Source organism: Sciurus vulgaris, assembly GCF_902686455.1.
Source record: "Sciurus vulgaris genome assembly, chromosome: 4".
Classification (NCBI taxonomy): Eukaryota; Metazoa; Chordata; class Mammalia; order Rodentia; family Sciuridae; genus Sciurus; species Sciurus vulgaris.
The window spans coordinates 40345483-40367753 of NC_136464.1; the positions used below are offsets into that span (position 1 = coordinate 40345483).

The following is a 22271-nucleotide window of genomic DNA, read 5'->3' on the forward strand; positions in this document are numbered from 1 at the left end:
GGGGCTGTGCTTTCCATGTTATATTTTATAGAAGTGTTTAATTTCTTGCAGCTGCACATCTTTGCTGCATTTGAAGCACAGCATTAATTTGTGTTCACACCTTTATTTGATGTAATTTGAAGAGTTGTGTTTTTAACCTGATCTGTAGAACAGAGGTTGAAAGCATTTAACTCTCATTCAGTACCCAAATTGTCTTGCTACCTGGGTATCTGACCACTTTCCATAAACATTAATTTTTCAATCCATCTAACTCTTCAGTGGAAAGTGGCTATATATGTCATTTATGAAGGAAGTTCGAGAATCACAGCTTTTCTTGTGACAGGTTTTGTCTTAGACTTTGATACCCACCAGCCAGGGTATCTTACAAGCAAGTTGCTCTCCCACGACTTTCCTTTCCCTCTGCCCTGCCATTCCTTTTACGATGCTGGGAAGATAGTTCACCTCCTCAGAGGAGTGGGCACTACCTATTTTGTTTGTTAGTGGACAATTTTGAGAACTAAATGGGAGGATATGATTTCTTCCCTTAGCACCTATGGATATTTACATTCTGACTGAAGGGAGGTTCTTATGTTTAGTTCAAAATATATTATTTCTCCTGAATTTTATTCTTTACTTTTTCTAACTTTGGGTCCATATTTTTCATTTACGTCCCTTTCAGGCAGCTCTATTCTTCCAGAGCCATAGTAGGACATTTTAAAATTCCAACAGAAAACACTATAAAGAAAGTCTGTAGAATCACTAGTGACTAACTACTGGGAACCTATTTTCGCAATCTTCCTCCATGTTGTGTTCTTTGTATTCTCAAGATGATATGATACTATGTATTCGAATTGTTGAAAAACTGAAAATGAAGTTTAGAATATATGTATATAAAGTGTATGCTGTATTGGTGCAACAATGGTAATTAAAAATATGGACCCAGAATGGAGGAAGGAAGGACTGTATAGAAAAAAAAATAACAGAATGAATCAAAAACAACATTACCCTATGTAAATTTATGATTACACAAATGATATGCCTTTACTCAAACAAAGAAACAACAAGTATCCCATTTGTTTACAATAAAAAAAAGAAAGAAAAAAATATGGAAAAAGGTGCTTGTCTTTAAAAAAATAAAAAGAAATCTCAGTGGAGTTTTGATTTGCATTTCCCTAATTGTTAAGGATGACACAACCTACCTTTTTTTATATTTGCCAGTTTGTTACAAGGCATATATAACTCAGGAACAGTTAAATGGAAGAAATGCATAGAGCAAGATATTCAGTTGGTAGCATGGTACCTTGATGGCCATCAACTCAGATGTTCTCGAAATCTCAGTTTTCATGAGTTTTTTTTTTTTTTTTTTTTTCATTTTTAAAATTTGGTGTTTTTTTTTTAGATATACATGATGGTAGAATGTATGTTGACATATTATACATACGTAGAGTATAACTTCCCATTCTTGAGGTTTTACATGATGTGGAGTTTCACTGGTTGTGTATTCATATGTGAACATAGGAAAGCTATGTCTAATTCATTCTGTCTTTCCTATTCCCATCCCCCCTCCCTTCCCTTCATTTCCTTTTGTCTAATACAATGAACTTCTATTCTTCCCCACTACCCTTACTGTGTTTTGGCCTTCGTGTATTAGAGAGAACAGTGGGCCTTTGTTTTTTTAGTATTGGTTTATTTCACTTAGCTTGAGAGTCTCCAGTTCCATCCATTTTCACAACCTACATTATTAAACTCTTTGCATCTTAACCCTCCTCAGCTTAACATTCTCTGGAAAATTATATGATGGAATCAAAAGGTCATGCTTTGAGCTGAGTTGGCATTACTACCACCCAAACTATGTATTTGATGGTCAAAGATCATATAAAAATAGATGAAGTCACAGCGTTATCTCCATACTTTGCAAAGAGAGAGCTATGCATGAGGTATCTGGTCCATCTGGACAGAGTCAGTCATCTGATAGTCCTGGCTGAAACGGAATGTAAGAGGTTCACTTGGTAAAACTCCTGTACTTTAAAGAAATTGAAACTTACAAGAATCATATAACTTCTTCAATGGGACAGAATTGGCAGAAATGAAACTATATTAACTTTCTACTTCCTGGTTTCACTCAGTTTCTCTAATAGTGTATTATTCAGAGTTTGGTGAGAAACAGAGCCACCAGGAGGAAGATAAACTTATTTCTTATAGGAATCGATCTTCTATAATTGTGAGAGCTGGCTAACGAAGTAGTTTCTGTGAGGCTCTTGTCTTCGTGTCTGATGCCAGAGCTCAAAGTCCCCTAGGCAGACAGTAGAGAAGGAAGAGAGAGAGAAAATGTGGAGGACAAGGACAGGCTGGAACCCCAAGGATGAACTGCAGCCTCCTGGGGGTGGATGAGAAACTAGTGAGCTCTCACAGCCTCCCGGCCACCTGCAGAAGAAGTTGGAGCCCATGGTGGTGGAGCTAAACATACACCTAGCCCAGGATTGGGAGATGCTGAAGGAGGATCCAGGGGATGGTGGGGTAGTTTTAGGTCTAGCAATCGAGAGATGAGCAACAATGTGCTGGGAGTCATGAAAACACCAACCTGCCCTTTCGAGTGTAAGAAGCAAAATGACTGCTTCTTTTGTGCCCTTCAAAACACACAGAAAAGCATCTCCTGACTCCCCTTGACTGGAAATATACAAAGAAGAAAATTCAGGGGAACACAGTTCATCCTGGCCCAGCTGACACATTACAAAGCTCCCAGTTTTCTTCGCTTCTTCCTTGCCTAAGTCAGGCGCTGTCCTGTGAGTCTTTCGGCAGGGACCTTCCAAGATGGAATGCCTTTTCGTTTGAAGAACATGTTGAGGAATACAAAACATTCCTTTTTTTTCTGGAATGATAGCAGAAGAAATGGCACTGGCAGCATCCTCTAATAATAGTAGTAGCAATCTACAAGTTAAGTCATCCTGTCTCTTTGTCTGTTCTAAAAGAAACTCCAAGAATGTCCATCTCAACAGGGGACACTTCCCAGCCATGGAAAGGCCGTTCCTGCTGGGAGTCCTGCTGCCTATCCTTATCCTGAGTTTCTTGTCATGGTTCAAGGATCAGGAGAAATAGCTTTTGGCCTACCAGATTTCAGTAGCAAGATTATTTATTGGGTCAGTGAGTCAAGATCCAGGATGTTAAGGGACAGACAAAAGCTGCTTTTTTTTTTTTTTTTTTTCAGAACTGGGGATTGAACTTAGGGCTGGGCCTGCCTATGCGAGGCAAGTGTTCTGCCACTGAGCTACATCTCCAGTCCTATTATTATTATTATTACTACTACTGCTATTATTATTTTATTTTGAGACGGTTTCTTGCTAAATTGCTCAGGTTGGCCTTAGATTCCCAGGTAACTGAGATTCCAGGTGATAGTGCACCTGGTTTCAAAAACAATTTTCAAAAACTCTCTTTTTATTTTAATCAAGATACTATATAGACATTAAGTACCCTGGCTTGTCAGGCTTTCAAAGCAGAGGCCTCTCTAACTCATGGGCTGCTTCTCAGGACTGAGCAGAGCTGAGATCTGAGCATCCCTGTCTAAGGAAGAACCAATGCAGAAGCCTCCCTGGACTCTGGTACCTTAGATGAACTTTATCACTGGCCCTTTCCATTGAGGTCACCCATCTTCTTATCTAATTATCCCCAAATGATTGACAAAGATGGTATCCATACATGTTTTCAATTCTCATGTGGGCATTAAAAGATAGGTTTCCTCTGTTCTTTGATAGACAATACAAAGCAAAAAAATATGTGAAACATGGCAGAATACAAGACTATAACAATCCTTGGCTCTATTCTAGACCCTTGTTATTATTTAAGTAAATTATATCTCATGGGAAACTGAAACTTTTCAATTAACTGAAAAATCCCTCAGTGGACATTTTTGTCCAAGGCTTGCTGGCACACAATCTCCTATAGTTCCTATACTCTTGTGTGTCTCAAGGTTTCTAGGAACATGGATCATGGCTATAATGATGTTTGAAAGCAGGGGTAAAAGCTATTTATGTTAAGGGTCAAATAGCAAATATTTCCTTTGGCTTTATGAACAATTTGTAGTCAATGCTTCTACTACCCAACTCTGTTATTGTAGTGTGAAAGCAGTCAGAGGCAATACCTGTCCCAACAAATCTTTATTTACCAAAACACATGGCCTGTGGGCTGTTTGTTCACCCTTGTTCTATAACCCTATACATTTTCCACACTTACAGACCTTAAAGAAAGGAGGTCCTGGCTATTTATTCTACCTTCTTCAGTCTCCTCTCTGCTCCCCATTTTACACTATTTTTGGTAACACACCCCATGGTGTCAAAACGGTTATCAATCATCTGCTCTAAGAGTCTGTTGATATTTCAAAGAAGTGTAAGTGGGCTTTAGGCTCGGGGCCTCCCAAGTTCCTGCTTCCCTGATACCCATTTATGCTGCTCATGTTAACTTACATAAACTTAGCACCTCTTCACAGCACCCCAAAATACACACACAAGGCCACGAATGCATCGGCTCTTCCCACTGCAGAATCCCTTTTAAAAGACACCCAGTCCCATCCCTCATCTCTCTTTCCTATAGTAAGGGACAAAATGTTTAACCCTAAATCTAGAGCATGTATCAGTTTCTTTTCTTTACTTCCTTCCTTTCTTTTTTTTTTTTTTTTTTTTTTTATACTGGTGATTGAACCCCTGCCTCATGCATGCTAAGCATAGTACTCTACCACTGAGAACCATATCCCCAGCCCATTAGTTTATTTTCTTAAAAACAACCAAAAAACAAAAACAAAAGCAAAAATGAAAAACAATCTCACCCTCCAAAAGAGGAATCCTGATGTCAACCATTTCTTTAAGAAAGCAACTCATTACACTAACATGCCAAACGGAATCTCAGAGTTCAGGGGCTGTGGACAGGTATTCATTTTTTTTTCCTTTATATTTTCTTTACTTTTGAGGCAGGAGATAAATTATCTACAGACAGATAAGAAGTGGGGACCTCAGAGAAATCTCACCACTCCAGATTAAAAACCCTAGGCTAAAGCTAATTTTTTTGTTTGTTTTTGGCTGCCTGCCTGGAAGGCCCCACTAAGGCTTGCATGCCCACACATTCAGCTCTTGCTGAAGACTTCCTTGACTACACTGACATTAGTCAACCCTATTGTTCTGAACCTAAGCAATTCTTTGGTTTTCAGGAAGGAGTGCACCATGAACTCGGGTTGACAAAGACATTAAGCAATCCCATTATGGGAATAAGAAATTGAAATCGTACACTTTCAATTGTGTCAGAAAACAAGAACCAACAAGAGAGACTTTCCAATGAAAGCTTATCATCCCTAGACAGAGAGCCACCAAATGGGACCCTTCTCATGCAGTGGGAGCTTTCCTTGCTTGCACCTAATAAATCTGCTGCTGAATTTGTACCCTCCCTCTGGTGTGCAAGAGAAGAACCTTCCAGCACTCACAGGACCTTTGGTTACACTATGGCCCTATACATTCCCCTTGCTCATAGGCCATCTTGAAGAAACAAGGCCTTGGCTATTCACTCTTTCTTCTTCAGTCTCCTCTCTGCTCCCCATATTTCACTATTTTTTCATAGCACATCACTTTCCATGGTGTCAAAATGTTATCAATCATCTGCTCCAAGAGTCTGTTGATATTTCAAAGAAGCGTAAGTGGGCCTCAGGCTCGGGGCCTCCCGAGTTCCTGCTTCCCTGATACCCCATTTATGCGGCTCTGTTCACTTACACAACATTAACATCTCTTCACAGCACCCCAAAATGCTCTCACACCCAAGGCCACGAATGCATCCAGCTCTTCCCACTGCAGAATCCCTTTTTCCAAAAGACACACAGTCCCACCTCTCATCTCTCTCTGTCCCTGAATCCAGGGATAGATCAACTTATTTATTTTTTTAATTTTAAAAAGTCATGGCCACGTAGGCACACTCACCAAAAGAAGAATCCTGATACCCGCTCTTACTTTAAAAAAAATGTAACTCATTACCTTAGCACACTAATAGGAATTCCAGAGTTCAGGGATTGAGGACAGTTGCTTTGTTTTCTTTATATTTTCTACACTTGCCCAATTTTCCGTGTGTTCCTTTTTAAACAACAAATTCGGGGTTTCTGGGAGAGGAGCCGCCCCAGCCCGCTCAGGCGCAGCGCGCCCCCTAGTGGGCGGCCCGCGGGCGCCTCCGGCCCTTAGGGGTCAGCTCAAGCAGCCCGGGCCAAGTCACCTTCATCCCTCCTGCTAAGGACAATGACTGTAACCGGAGCAGCCGGCTGTGTGACTGCCGCTCGTGGTCACAGCTGCTCCATTGCTCGAGCAGGCAGCTTACCTAGTTGGGGCGACAGGTTTAAAAAGCCTTGTTTTCTACATTTTCATTTAATTTGTGGCATGGGTCCTTTTCGGATTCCCTAGCACAGACACTCACTGTCCCCTAAAGTGAGCAGCACATGCTCAGGCCTCGGAAGCCAAGGGGGTTGGAGTGGGGGGCGGATTCAATCGCTCAGGCCAGGAGCTTGCTCCCGCTCCAGCTTCGAGGCCGGGAGAAATAGTGCTCCTGGGGAGCCCTGATTTGGGAAGACACCACACACCCCATCGCCACCATCCAGGGACTTCCCTCTGGGAAAAGATACTTAACTTAATATAAAAAAAGTAAATAGATAAATAGTCATAGTGAGAGTGTACTACTACATGCCAGGCACTACATACATTTTTAGTTTAATTCCCACGACATCCTGCAAAGTTGGCATTATTAGCCTCATTTTACAGATGGGAAAATTGAGACTCTGGAAAGTTGCCCAAAATTTTAGAGCTAGAAACTAACATTTTTAATGTTTATAAAGCATACCCCTTGACTATTATATCTTGTTGCCAGCTTCATTCACTCATTGACATAATTTTAGAAACGTTCACTGAATGCCTACTGCACGTAGGTAACAACCATTCTAGGCTTTGAATACAGTCAAGAAGAAAATGATAAAGATCTCTGCTTGTATGAAATACTATTCTAGCGGGAGAGACAGACAGTAGGCAACAAGTAAAGCATAAGGTATTTTATTTATTTATTCATTTATTGCAGTGTTGGGATGAAACCTAGGGCTTCATGCATGCCAGGCAAGTGTTCTAGATCAAATGTTCTTGGTTTTCACTTAAGACAGTTCACTGAGGGCATTGTTGAAGTGAAGGAGGAAGAGCAGGAGGAGGATTAGGAGGAAGTGAAAGTAAAGGCCAATTGGCTCTGCAACTGTGATACTTACTTTGCATGGGAAGAATAGTTCCAGGGAGAGAAGGACGAGGAAATTCGTGGAACTGCTGGAAGCTCTTGTTGCCTTTCCCATTTCTAGTGCCTCAGATGTCAACAGCAATATGTTGGCATGCTTTAAAGTGACTTATTATCTAACTGCACATGTTCTTGGCATTTAGTGGCTTGGCAGTTAATATGGTCCCTTGACAAAAAGTGATTGTCAAATAAGAGGAGATCCTAGATCACAGGTTACTAGGATTTCTGATCAAATGTGAGCAAAGGGTTTATAATGGTCTTAATGCAAATTACTAGAATTCGGGGAAACTGTTTTATATATTGGTGAATCTCTGAATTAGAGTCCTGTAAAGAGAACTCCTCAAACAGTCTTCATGTGAGTCACCCGGGGGACATCGTTACTGTGCAGATTCGTATTCAACAGGTTTGAAGTGAGGTTGGAGTTTCTTATTCTCCCAGGTAATGTCATTGTGCTGGTTCATGGAGCACTCTGGATAGTAAGCACCTAAACTTTTGGATAGTGATCACACTTGATGAATAGAGATATAAAAAAAAGTCCAGGTGCTGTCTTAGAAAATCTGTGATTTAGACAAGAAAAAAGATTCAGATTCCATGACCTTTTTTTCTCACTGTGAGCTCATATAGGCATCTTAGACTATGAACAGGTAGAGACAAGGAGAGAGAGAGAGAGGAAGAGAGAGAGAGAGAGAGAGAGAGAGAGAGAGAGAGAGAGAGAGAGAAAGAGAGAGAGAGAGAGAGAGAGAGAGAGAGAGAGAGAGAGAGAGAGAGAGAAGAGAAGAGAAGGAGGAGAGAGAGAGAGAGAGAGAGAGAGATGGCCTGAGGTCACTGAAGAAAGGATCACCAGAGACCAAGTTCCATTGACTTAATACCTGATTGTCTGCAAAGTGACTTGCAGCTGTCAGATGGTGTGTTATAATTATTCTTTTGGAATTTGATGGAATAGTGTGTGTGCTAAACAAGAGATAGCAATTATGTGCTTGTCTGCTGAGAATAATAAAAATACTTATGTTCTCAGTACAAAATATGTAAAACCAACAGATGAAATTCCATTCCTTTATCCCATCTTCCCCTGATTCTGGCTCGGACAAGCAAGGATTTGGGTAGTGGGAAGGGAAAAGCCCAGAAAGAGGGAAGGAACAGATTACACACCCTTCCTGTGGCACAATGCGGGCACAATCTTGTGTGGCACAAAGCTGGCAAGGAGACCAAAGTAAATGTCGCCATATGTCTTCAATAAGAACTTTAAAGGAAGACATATTTTATCCTAAAAGAAGTGGATCAGTCATATGAGCCTACTGAGCAAGTTCCCAGGTGGTGCTGGTGTAGAAGGCCAGTGGATCACATATTGAGGAGCACGAATCTTGACATGTTTCCTCTTGGCAGGTTTTGGACAGGGCTCCTGTGCTTTCGGAGCAGAGCACAAGTAGTGGGCCTGGAAGCCTTTGGCTGTTATATTCAACATTGACCATGCATCAGGACAGAGCCAACTGAGCACCAAGATGCCATAATGCAAAGGACTATTGGTCAACTTAATTACTGAGCAGTGCTTATAACATATAGGATTTTGCTGCATTTAGAAATTATGGTGCTCTTTGAGGAACACCCTGGACTTCAAATGTGCTCTGGTTCAGAGCACAAACTCTGGAGGCAGGTTACCCAGAGAAAATCCTAGTTCCTCCCTGGACTGACTGTGTGACTTTGTGCAGGTTACTTAATGTCTCTGTGTCTCTAATTCATCTTTGGAATAGGCATAATATTAGCACCTATGTCATGAAATTATTCTGAGGATTAGAACCACAGGCATTTGGACTCAAGGTGTTATAAACACTATCCCAAACCTAAATTCAAATATGATTGTGTCTTGGTCCATTTTGCTACTTTAACAGAATAACTGAGACTGCTGATTTATAAGGAAGAGATTTATTTGCTCGTGGTTCTGGAGAATGGAAACTCCAAGAGCATGACACTGGCACCTGGGAAGAATCTCCTTGTTGCATTATTGTGTGGCAGAGGGACAAGCAGGTGCATGAGGCAGAAGGGTGAGGCTGAACCTCATGCATTCATAAGGAACCCATTCCTGCAACCACAGGAACACCTACTCTGGTGTTTTGGACATGAATAGATTCACAAGCAGAACCCTGTGACCTAATCATCTCTTTAGTTCCACCTCTTTATGACATTGTTGAGGTAATTACATTCAACATGAGTTTTGGCTGTTGTACACCACACCATCATCCAGACCCTGCCGGTCTAGGTGCCCACGGAGGTAGGAGGGCATGCCCCTGTCATGTGGCAGAAACGAGTGGGAGGCATTTCAAACAGCACCGGAGCTCTTGTTGAAGTGACTTTTCTTCAGCCCATCGTTGCCAAATGAATGAAGTGAGGGCCCAGGTGCCATTTAGGCTTTTCAAGAGCAGTCAGAATTATATATTTTTATTTGTACATTTCTGACTTCTAGCTGTTAGACACTAATTCACATTTCTCAAACACTCTGATGGCCCTGATGTGCTGGTACATGAAGCAGAGCAGAAGGCCTCGGGGTATGACCTCTGGGTTGGGCATCGTGCCCAGTTACATTGCGTGGGAGTGCATTGAAGTCTTGGCCTCACTCATCAGCTTAGGGCTAGGTCTTTAGTGGGTGTCCATAAACGTTGCCAGTGAGAATCAAAGGCAATTGTGTTGCTCTGAATTAATGTGTTTTTTTTTTCCAATAATTTCTAGAACTCTTCCAGTGCTGGGAGGTACCACTGCCAGTCATCATCACTTTTTATGACAGGACTAACTGCAAAGTCTGGAATAGAATTAGCCCTCAGAGGTTAAAGCATGGAACATCTGTCCATTCCCCCCATGACTGCTCCTTCCCTTCTCTCTGTGACTTGCTTTACTGGGTAGTTTCAATTGCATGTCCACAACCTTTTGATTACTGCAGTTTACAGTGGCGGTGGGGGAAGAAGGAAGAGGAGGAGGAGGAGAGAAAAGAGAAGAAAAGAGAGAAAAGAAAGAAATCTTTAAATTGCATCCTAACAGGGCAGTCACTAAATTTATTGAACCCCTAGAGATAGGGTATCTTTCCGGATGATTAACTATGTTGAGCATATTTCCACATTTGTCATTCATATGGATTATCTTTGGTATCTTCTTTGGTAAAGTGTCTGCTCAATTTTTTTTTTTTTTAACTCCATCCCCAACCCTTTTTAAACTTTTATTTTGAGACAGGGACTCATTAAGTTGCCCAGGCTGGCCTCAAGCTTGTGATCCTCCTGCTTCAGCTTCCTGAGTAGCTGGGATTACAGGGGTGCACCAGTAAGATGTGCCCACTTTTGATTGGGCTTTAAGTCCTATTAAATTGTAAGGAGTATATATTATCATTTTATAAGGTTTTATAAAGATAGCAAATTGAGATATAATCCACATACCATACAGGTCACCCATTAAAAGTGAACAATTCAGTATATTTGACCATTGGCACAATTAATTTTAGAACATTTTATCACCCTAAAGAAAAAATGCCCCCATCCACTGTACCCACTTTTTTTTCTTTTCTTTCTTTTCTTTTTTTAAAATTTATTTTATTTTTTCTCTTTTTTTGGTACTGGGGAATGAATCCAGGGGCACTCAACCTCTGAGCCACATCACCAGCCCTTCTTTGTATTTTATTTAGACACAGGGTCTCAGTGAGTTACTTACAGCTTTGATTAGGTGCTGAGACTGGCTCTGAACTTGCGATTTTCCTGCCTCAGCCTCCCAAGCCTCTGGGATTCACAGGCGTGTGCCATCACACCTGGCTATCAACCCGCTTTCTTCCCTACTGCCATCATCCCTAGGCAACATGTGTACAGATGAGTACAGATTTGCCTGGTCTGGATATTTCATAGAAATAGTGTAGTAGTCTTCCATGTCTGGCTTTTTTTTTTTCCCCTCACACAACATACTGTTTTCAAGGTTCATTCATGTAGCTTGCTTGCATCAGACTTCAGTTAAGTTACAGAATAATATTCCACTGTACTGACACATCTTATCCACCCATTTTTCAGTTGATGGGTAATATGGTTGTTTTGACTTTCTGATTATTATGAGTAATGCCCCCGTGACTATTTTGTACAAGTTTTTATGTGCACATAATGTTTCATTTTTTTTAGTGTAATTTCTGGATCATATAGCAGCTCTCTGTTTAGCCTTTAAGGAACTACTGGTCTATTTTTCGAAATAGTTACATCATTTTACATTCCCATCAGCAGTGAGGGTTCAAATTTCCACACATCCTGACCAACTCTTGCTATTATATATCTTTTTTATTATTGCCATGTTAGTGAGTAGAAAGTGGTATTTTGTTGTAGTTATAAAGTATCCTTTGAGGTACATTTTTTTTTATTTTGAAGATCTTTATTTTTTTATAGGTTGTGTTTTTGTGTTGTATTTAAGAAATTGTTGACAAAATCCAAATTCCATATTTTTTCCTTTTCTTTTTTTTCCTGGAAGGGGTACAGTTTTAGCTCTCAAATATATGTGTGTGGTCCATTTCCTGTTGACTTTTTATAAGATAAGAGGTTTTGCACATGGCTATCTAATTCTCTCAGAACCATTTGTTACGTTGGTGGAAATCATTTGAGGGTTTATTCCAGTACTCTTATTTTTAAATAGTCTTAACCTAGTGCAAATTTTGCTCTAATACTGAGGCAACAGCCTTGTAAATCTTCTACTTAGTACCACGTATGTTACAAGGTTGCCCCATTCTCTCTGATCCCTTGGGGATTCACTCCAGGGAAAATGCACCTTTTGAGTGGGTGATTCTTTCACTCACCTGTAAAATGGGGCAATGGGGCTCCTTGTAAAGAGCTTAGCACAGTGTCTGACACACAGAGTTTGCCAAATCCGATGCTCATGTCTCAGTGCTCACTCGTTCAAGCTATCATTGACACTTCCCTGGGTTGGTAATTTTCTTCCTTGAGAAAAAAAAAATTTTTTTTTCCCACTTATCATCAAGTATGACAGACACTTAGTTCTCCAATTGTCTTCTGTTGAATATCTCTGTACATCTTTTGCTATGTTTATGCTTATTTTATAGGGGAACTCATCTAAGCTCATGGCTTGAAATTCTGTCTCTAAACTGCATATTCCCAAATTATATCTCTTATCTGGACGTTAACTTTGAATACTAACCTGTATATCCTGGTGTCTACTTACCACCTCCATGTGGACGTTTTGAGCTTTGCCGTTTTTTCTCAAACTTATTCTCTCTCCTTGCTCTGCTTTACTTTGTGTCTCTGAAGGTGAAAAGGTCTGGCCCTCACTGCCTGCATTTCTTATGCTTTTGCACCAGCCAGTATTTGATCTACAGGAGAGACTGTATTTGATCTACAGGAGAGACTAGTGGGAGGTTGGAGGGCAGAAGGAAGGGAACGCCATGGTATTTCTAACTCCCCGCTTTTGTCCTTGAGTAGTGTGTGTGGCAGAGGCAGCAGCTCAACCTTTGATTTCTGATGACAGTACGTCCTTACCTAGCCCTTCCACTGTTGCTAATAATCTTTGGGGTGCTGCCCAAACTCTGGCTTCTCAATCATTCAATTATCTATGCAACTGTTTCCTCTGCTTGGATTGCCTCAAGTGATTTCTTTTTCTGCTGTGGCTTTAGCTGGTAGAGTTCTCTAACAGGCATCTCAAAATCAATACATCTAAAACGAACTCTTGAATTCATTCTCAAGCTGTTCTTCTGGCACTTTGTCCATTTTAATGCATGGCACCCCACTTTACTAATTGTAGTAGTGCCATCTTTGGCACTTTTCTTTTTCTCATACCTCTATCCAATCCACTAGCAATCCTGTTGGCTTGGTTTTATGATCATACCTAGAGTAGAGCATTTTTCTCCACCTCCATTGTATCATCACCCTTGTCTGAGCCTTTATTAACTCTTGCTTGGATCACTGCAGGAGCCTTCTACTTTTCCTGCTTCCGTGGCTGACTTCAGCAACCAGAGTGATCTCTGTGGAAACCAGACTATGAAAATCCTGAAAATCTTTCATTGGATTCTCATCTTGGTCAAAAGGAGAGGGGAAATCTTGATGGCTGAGCCCCAAGTTACCTAGCTATCTCTAGTACTTCCTGATCTCCCTCCTCCGTGATGCACATTTCTGATGCAGCTGCATTGACCCAGTGCTCTTTGTAGAATGTACAAAGCATAATCTAGCCTCAGGAATATGAGACTGTTTTCATTCCAGAGTGTTCTTTCCCCTATCACCACAGGGCTCCCCATATACTCTTTCCTGTCTATTTTCAGATGTCACTTAATCAGAGTCCCTTATTACTGTACATAGCATCTTTCCCCATTATCTCTTGACTTTGTTTTATTGTTCTTCATGGCACTTACCACCACCTCATACATTATATAGTTATTTATTAATAGTGTTTCTTCCCACTAAAAAAAAAAGTGGGAGAACAAGAACTTGGGCGGTTATACCCCCAGGTTTAATAATGCCTGGCATTTAATAGGTACTAAAAAAAAAAAACAAAACAACAACAACAAAAAAAACTTTCATTGAATAAAATGATTAATAAATAATATATGCACATCCAATATTCATGTCCTTCCTCTTTTCAAAAAATTAATAGTAATAAAAATAAGATATACAACTTGGTAATATGAGCTATGCAACCTATATGGAGCCCATAATTTGTTTTTATTTATTATACGGTCCATGTACTCCATATCGGGTGTGATGGGTGCCAGCCCTGCAGGTGTTCCTGTGGCGGAGCAGGAGGCAGCGGCTACGAGATCCGCAGCCTGCGGGTAGAGCTGGGGTGCGGTGGGGCCTGGCGACCTAGACGCGGCCGCCACGCCTCCCCAACCGCTCACCGCGCATGCTCCTCTGGGGCCAGGCTCGTAGGCCTGCTCGGAAGCGACCCGGCAGGGCCAGGGCGGAGTCGCCGGGGCACTGCCAGATGACTGGCTGCTCTGGTTGGCTGCGCCAATAGCCTGAGCGGGGTTGCGGGTACCCGCCTTCCCACCAGGGTGGCCCGGTCCCCTTTAAGTCCCCTCTCCGCACCCAGGCGCCCGCAAGCAGCCACTGCGGCACGAGGCAGCGGCCCGGGAGGACAGCGCGGGGTGAGTGCGGAGGACAGCGCGGGGTGAGTGCAGACCCCAGCTGCGCCGCTGGGTGCGATTGCGGGTCCGCGTGGGAGTTGGTGGCTGCCTGCCTCTACGGGCCTGGAGAGGGGGTTCAACGTCTCCGGGTGCTGTGTCCCCGCGCGCCTGGGTCTCCCTGCTTGGCCCCCTGTGCATCTTACCTGGGGTATCTGCGGATTCCTTTTCTGCGACCGGTGACCAGAGGCATCTCCCAAGCACCCTGGATTCGGGGCTTTCCGAAGTGGCTCACTGGTCCTTGAGTTGTCTCCAATTTCCTGGACAGACCGGGTCACCAGAGAATCTGCTCAGATCTCCTATTCTACAGAGACAGCCGGGATACACGATTCCCAGCTCTCCTTCCTCCTGGTCCTTTCCTCCCGTTATCTCCCCCAGGTAGCCTGCCCTATGTCTTTGAATTTGTTATCCAGTTGCGTGGTCAACAGCAGACTTGAGCATCAGTCCTGGTTAAAATTCCAGGGATACTGCGGTTTAACCAGTTGGCGCTTTGTTTCCTATTCGGGTGTGACTCCTGTTTCCTGAAAAGTGGACTTAATTGAACTGCCATTGGGTTGTTAACTGACAACGGGCAGCCAAAGCTCTGTTTAAGGCCTGACACACTGCAACAGCTTAGCAGTTATGTGTTGCTGTTCTTGCTAGAAAACTAAATGACAAGTTGCATTGGGCCCTTTTGCCATGAACTGTTGGACCACCACATCCCATCATTCAAAACCTGTATTGTGCATCTAATATGTGCTTGACATTTGGCTTGGGTTCTGGGGATACTAAGATAAATCAAAGTTAGGCTCTTCCCTCTTGCCTGGGGTGTAATAAAGGCAGGCCGGCAATTAACTGGATTATTACAAAGTAAAAAGAACTGAGATAAAGGTGCTAGGAGTTCAGAGTAGCACCCTGAGTTCAACTTAGAGGGTTTTTTTCCCCCCCCCTTTGAACTCAAACGATCTCTTCCTTGATGAGAATTGCTTATCTAGTATGTTGAGAAATTAAGTGTTGTGCGGGGAGGAAACTTAACTGGAGGACATTGCATTGGAGTAAACTTCAGCTGTCAATGAATGAAATGCCCCTTGGTCTGCTGGTCCAGGTTCTTTGGAATGGACACTATGTGGACAGCAGCTGCTACCAGAATCTTCTTTATTTTAAATTGTGGTAATACTTTTTTTTCCCTCCTTTTCAGTCTTATCCTTATTGTGTAGTAGTTGTAATGGAATTTGGGGAGGTCATATTTATTATACAAGATAGTCCAGGGCTCGACAGCACTTCCTAACTGCATAAAGATGTACTTGTAATTAAAAGTAATGGGCTTGTTTGCCAATGCAAACTCAAAATTTAACATTCCCTCCTGTCTAGAATTTCAGGGTTTGCTATTGCTTAGAAAAATAACTAGAAGGAATTGCATCAGCAGAAGGGAATCAATTCACTTTTGCAATTTTCTAAGAACCAATTTCTGAAGACTCGTGGTATACTTGGTTTAAACACAAGGTTTTTTTTGTTTGTTTGTTTTAAGCAATAGTGTTGAGGTATTATTGACACACAATAGCAGGGCATATTTAAATTGTAGAGTTTTTAAGTTTGACACAGGTATTCATCTGTGATCCCATCGGTACATTATTCAATATTATGAATCTAAAATGTTCCTTGTGTACCCCTTGGTAATCCAAGGGGTCTTTCTGTCTCTTTCTTTTTTATGCAGTATACTTACTTTGAGATTTGGCCACATTTTTGTGTGTTCATTCCTTTATATTGTTCAGTAGTATTTATATAGCATGATTCATTTATCCACTTGGAACATTTGGGTTTTTCTAGTTTTTGGCGGTTACACACAAAGCTGCTGTAAACATTTTTGTGTAAGGTTTTGTAGGGGCATATATGTGTATATTTTTGTAAGTGATTGTATTTATTTTTTAAAAATGTAGGAAGCCTGGGTAGTAGTCACAACATTTCCTCTAACCATCTGGCATCCTTAGAAGAATCACATCCCTCCCCCAGCCTTTGCTGTGCTAAGTTATTTTGAGTTAGAAACTAGGATGAGCTTTGTTGATGGAGCTTTGTTGAGTGACAGATTTGAATCCTGACATGTCATTTGGGGGCAAAAGCAGAAATGTGTAGATAATGGGAGGCAAAAGCTAATAGTGACCAAACTTAAGAATGTTTAACTCACAGAGAGGGAAAGATGGGAAATTAATAGGTTCCAGAATTTCATGGCACTTCCTTTTTCTCATCTTGTCTGCTTCTAAGTTCTGCCTCCTGCTGTCTCCCTAGGAACAATTTAACTTTGTGGTGAGGAGGCAAGTGCTGGGTTCCAAAGGTCACATGTTATCTGGGGATGACAGATCAGGAGGGGTTTTTGTTTGTTTGTTTTAGTGAAAAAGAAGTCCTCATTTTCTCCTTCTAGATAGGGCTGCAGTCATTGCTTCATATTTGTCTTTCACCTAACTTTTATTTGCCTTACACCTGGCTCAGAATGTTCTATGGGACCCTTAATCTACCAGTGCATTTTTGTGTAATAAAATTTGGGCAAATAACAATTAATTTTTTAAAAATACAGAGTGAAAATGCAGTTCTTGGGGTTGGCAATCTGTTTTGTCCTTGGGATCCTGCATTCCGAGGGGCCCAGATGGGAGGTGGCAGCTGTGGATCCTGAAGCATACATGAATGTAGTAAGTTTTTCAAAGTCACATACTTTTAAAATGCAACTTATTGTGAATGTTGTTTCCTTAAATCGAGTTATATGGGCTACATGAGACCACAACTCTAATCTCTTTATAACTCATTATGTTTTTCTCTTTCTCTGAATCTTAGATACTGTTTGCTAGGCTTTTCCTAGAAGGTGATGTATATTTAATGAACCTCATTTGACTATTGGAAGTTGCACAGAACTTATTGCAAGAACTTTATTTCTGAGTGCTAGTTTTAGAATATATTGGAAAAAGATCATGGTTCATAATGTTCAGGGAGCATACTTAAATACTAAAATCAAAGTATCTAAAAAAATTGTTAGAAGAAATAAACAACAATAGCCCCTTGATTAATTAAAGCATTTCAAAATTATTAATCTTAAGTAAACAATCAAATCTGGAAAAGCCTCATTTTGGCATAAAATATTAGAAAAATACAGACTAAAGGAAACAGCAACTTCAATATAACAAATTCAGTGATCCAACTGAAGAATGCATTAACCTTGGAGACTGAGAAAAATTCATAGTAATCAAGAGAGTATGGCCCTATAATAATAGGTTCTTAAGATTAAGTTCTTGTCCCAAACTTTTCTTTTTCTTCCCCTTCTTTTAACAAATTCCTTCCTATAAGAATAATAAAATTAAATCCTTCCAAGTATTTATGATAGGGTAACAAGCACTTATTATTACATTAATCTGTAAATTCATCTATATCCCATTAAGCTACTGTGCCCTTTGGATCTTTCCTTATGGAGAAGTGAATTTGATCATACTTCTTTGTTCTTTTAGCTTTTTCCCCCTACTGCATCTTGATACTCTAGTGTAATTTTTTAGTCCATTGATACAAATGGATTGTTTTATGCTTTATTTCCTAGGATTAGAACTCTTAAAAGAAGGAAGATGTTAGTTGACATATTTAGGAAAGAAAGACATAGAGTATTTATTTGTACCTGGTAAACAGGATGGAAATAATAAGATCCAAAGCTATGGCAAAATAGCTATGCTTGGTGTAGAACATGCTAGAAAGATGAAACTGAAGTTGAACCTAACACCTGTGGTCATGAAAATTTATTCTCATGATGCACTGTTGGCTTTTAGATTGAGCAGACTTGTAACAATTGATTTCTTAAAGCTTGGAATGTATCATCGCTGTATTGTCTTCTTCGTTGCCTGTTAACATGGGAGATTGCCTCAGATTCTGTCCACAGAATGCCCTTTGTCTTTTATCTTCCCAGACTGAAATCATCACTCACTGGGGGTTCCCTGCTGAGGAACATGTAGTTGAGACAGAAGATGGGTATATTCTGTGCCTTCACCGAATCCCTCATGGAAGGAAGAACAATTTTGACAAAGGTGGGTGTTTTCTGAAATGAGATAGAAGAGCTCTTAAAAGTAATAGCATTGCTGGGATTTGGCTGGTTTTAATGTCAGTAACCAAGTTCAGATTTAAGTGGAAACCATTGAAATAGGATGAGTTTTAAGTCAAAGTATTAAATATATGGTATTTATTCGAGACATAGAAAAATGCTTTTAAAGAAGTAAAGATGAGCAGGCTGGGGTTGTAGCTCAGTGGTAGAGCTTTAGCCTAGCATGTGTGAGGCACTGGGTTCAATCCTCAGAACCACATGTAAATAAATAAAATTAAGGTCCTTCAACAACTAAAAAATATTTTTAAAAAAGAAGTAAGGATGATTCAACTGATTTCATATTTTGCTTAAAGGTTCACAGATCAAAATCCTTTGAGGATATAATGAAATGTCTCCTTTCTTTGTTTTATAAGGAAGCATCTTACTTATTGAGATGTTTTGAGTATTAAGTAGAATGTATTCACATAGTCCAAAAATCAAAGAGAATAAAAAGACACATAGTGAAATACCTCCCTCCTATCTCATTCCTCATTTCTCAATTGTTCATGTATCCTTCTGTCTTTATCTTTTTAACTCCAAAAGTCTCATTAGAAATAAATGTAGACGTGGATTTTTATTTTTTCTCTTGCCTCCTTTTAAATTCATAAAAGGTCATATAATGCACATTGTTTTTTTTTCTTTTTTAAAAATTTTTTAGATGTTGATAGATCTTTATTTTATTCATTTATTCATATGTGGTGCTGAGAATTGAACCTAGTGCCTCACAAATGACAGGCAAGCACTCTACAGCTGAGCCACAACCCCAGCCCATGCACCTTGTTTTGTTCATTGAATTTTTTGCTTGGTGTCTCGGGGGTCTTTCCATACAGTACACAGAACACTTGGTCTTCAAATACATAATATTCCACTCTGTAGCTGTACCGTGACTTATTTAACAAGCATTCTATAAATGAGTTATTTTCAGTTTTCTGTTAACAGATATTGCTGCTATAAAAAACCAAAACAAAAACCAAATTCTTTATATATGCAAGGGTTTATATATTTACAAGATACATTTTCTAAATTAGATTTTTTGGGTCAGAGAATATATGAATTTGTTTTTATGATAGATATTGTTAAATTGCTTTCCATGTGTGTATGTACTGACAACTACTCTCACCAGGAATATATAAAAGTGTTTGTAGACTTGGGTTTTAAAAACATGTAAAAAAGAAAAAAAATATGTATATGTATATATATCTTCATATATATATGTATATCTTTTTTCTCTCATTTTATAAGGTAAATGAATCTTTGGTTTCTGAAGCAGTTGAAGGAATTTCTAGACAGACTACTTGAAACTGCTAAATGGATATAAGAATAACAGATTTTTACTTAACCATCTCTCCATATGAGTCCTATTCTTTAACATTTTCTGTTTCTAGAAACTTTCTTTGGAAGTGAGGGTTTAGATTAAGGTAATTGGGTAGCTATCTCCAAATGAAAGTTTTATTTGGGCAGAAGTGCGTTCCTCAATTCCTTCCCAAACTGTTAAAATAAACTTAAAAACCTTTTGTGTTAAAATGAGCCTTGTATCACTATATGCTTTGTTTGTTCTTAATCTAATATTATTTACCTATTAATCTAATATTATTTACCTATTCTTTTCTCCCATAAATTCTAGCTAAAATAAGATATTTAGTAATGTTTAAGTGACTATGAATAAACATAATGTTCTTTTTGAAATTTAATTTCTTAATCTTAAAAATTTTTAGAGTTTGTAACTACATGCTATTAAACTTTCCTTGTATAAATGTATGTATAGAGAATGAGTAATGAACTGCAGTGAGGGCTTCTCATTTTCCCCTGCTCAGAACATGCAGAGCATGCATTTAATGCCAGAGTGAGCATATGATCTTGGTTTCCATCCCTTTTTATTTCATTTTAAAGAACAATTCCTCTATACTAATTTCAGATCCCATATAAAGAAAAAAATATGTATTGATTTTTTTTCCTCTTAAAAAAATTAGTTGAAAAATATAATGTAAGTCCTTGTTTAAAAGTGTGGAAACCTCAGTCAAACACACTGAGAGAATGTATTTCCTCTTGTCTTTCTTTGTCTACCTCCAGGCTTTTCTTTCCATACACACAGGACTCTCTGCCTGAGGTGTATGTATCACACTTGCAGGTGAAGTTGTCAAAGTAAACATGAGTCTTGATAGAAAAGAAGAAAGAAAGAAGTGTCAGGTGATCTTAGTGCCAGAGCCAAGTCTGCCCCTGACTCCCCGTGTGCTTCACCACTGTATGTCTGGGAATTTTCCTCTGGGACAACAATTGATTGACTGGGATTATCTCAAAGTTCCTGTTTAATTGTTTTCACCCTCTGGTTCTCTGGGTTATGTTCTTTATTTATTTTGTGTTGTTGTTGGTAGATGGGGGAGTGGGTACTTCTGGTCTTCAGAATGGGGAACATAGACTGAAAGTGCTTTAAGCTAAGTCTGGTCAATACATTAGATCCCCATCTTCTTTCTCTGTTCTGATGAGGTCCTCCGCCCCTGACAAGGGATCACTGACACGTATATTGTGCTTGCTGGGAGCTAAACTTTGAAGGAACTTTTCAAGGAAATCTGTGATGAAGAACTCAGTTCTCTAAAGGAATATGATCTTCCTAAGAACTGCATAGGTACTTTTTGAGGTTTGCTTTCCTTGGCCAAGACGAAGCATGGGGGCAGAGGTTCTTCTGGTCTTTCATGTTATTCAAGAGCAGTGTTTTCAGTGCTGTTACTTTGGATCATTGAAAGCCAAATAGACAAAAAGAATACACAAGTCTTATACCCCAAATGGAATTCATCTTTCTCTTGCATGCCACTTCTCCTGACTGACTTCCTGTTAGGAGCACCAGCATCCTTCCAGAGACCTAGAATGGAAACTGCAGAATTGTTCTTGATGCCTATCTTCAAGCAGCTATCAGGTCCTCTCCGGGCCACCTATGCTACATCCCATCAGTTCATCACTTTGTTGCTTTCCCTAACCACACCTTAAGTTCTTGTTACCATTTAACTGGGCGCCCAACGTAAGCTCAGAAGTTGAGAGAGGCCTGAATGACTTCCATTTTCAAGGCTTCCCATGTATTAAACAAAGAAAGGATTTCAAAATGGGAATATGGAAATTCAGTATGATTTAAGAAATGAATGCTTTTAATACATACAGAATAATGCTATCTATATATCTGTAGTGTTTACAAGTAATTACAAGATATGTTAAAATATCATTCATTTATTGGGACCCCATTCCTTGTGGAACATGAGTTTTCAGCTAAATGGTGACCATCTTTCAGTCCTGTTGTAGTGGACTCCTCTGGCAGTGTGCATAGGCTCATTTAGAGCATGAAGACAGAGCTGAGCCAACTGGCCCCTCTGCCCATGTTCTCTAGTAAACTCTGCCAACTGCTCTCCATGCTGCCATCCTCGTTGTTCTCATCTGTCATACATGTTTTACAGGATGAAGTTGCTTAAAGCCCAGCTACAGTTATGTGATTTTGCTAGACAACAATCTTCATGGGTCTAATGGGTGAAGACACACTTTTCTTAATATTCTTCCTGGCCCTCCTCGTACCTTTCACCTCCATCCTGTGTGGTAGTGGTCCTTGGCTACTTGGAGTATTCATGTGCTCTTTTCCACTGTTAAGCAACCTTCTCATCAAGTGTTGAGCTGCTTTTGCTATTTGCTAATTTCTTAAAGGAACTGAAATTCAGAAATTAATCATTTATGGGGAAGTGATTCTCTTTTCCATCTGCTCAGCCTATTTTAGAAAGTCACAGTACTAAAAAGCCTCAGGTTTCTGCT

The 22271-nt window shown here is 40.0% G+C and overlaps 2 protein-coding genes and 1 long non-coding RNA gene across 4 annotated transcripts in view; 1 reads left to right on the top strand and 2 right to left on the bottom strand.

The window, feature by feature from the left end:
* Window positions 1-14778, bottom strand: part of LOC306660107 (interferon-induced protein with tetratricopeptide repeats 2-like) — a 44173-nt gene extending 29395 nt beyond the window's left edge. The window contains exons 1-2 of one of the 2 annotated variants that reach the window (XM_079138242.1): window positions 14548-14605; window positions 12427-12598 (exon numbers count right to left, since the gene is read on the bottom strand). Coding sequence is in view for 1 of the 2 variants with exons in the window: in XM_079138241.1 (XP_078994367.1) it covers window positions 14548-14594 (47 nt within the window). In the remaining variant the exon portion in view is untranslated. Of the gene's footprint in view, window positions 1-12426; window positions 12599-14547 lie in introns of both variants that reach the window. The other variant, XM_079138241.1, reaches the window with a different exon arrangement.
* The window catches only part of LOC306660140, a 292372-nt gene that overhangs the window by 253546 nt on the left and 16555 nt on the right, over window positions 1-22271 (bottom strand). The window lies entirely within an intron of this gene.
* LIPA (lipase A, lysosomal acid type) overlaps window positions 14156-22271 on the top strand; it is a 40266-nt gene continuing 32150 nt past the window's right edge. The window contains exons 1-3 of the mRNA XM_079138262.1: window positions 14156-14365; window positions 16950-17061; window positions 18315-18432. Of these exons, the coding sequence (XP_078994388.1) occupies window positions 16957-17061; window positions 18315-18432 (223 nt within the window). The 5' untranslated portion in view covers window positions 14156-14365; window positions 16950-16956. The remainder of the gene's footprint in view (window positions 14366-16949; window positions 17062-18314; window positions 18433-22271) is intronic.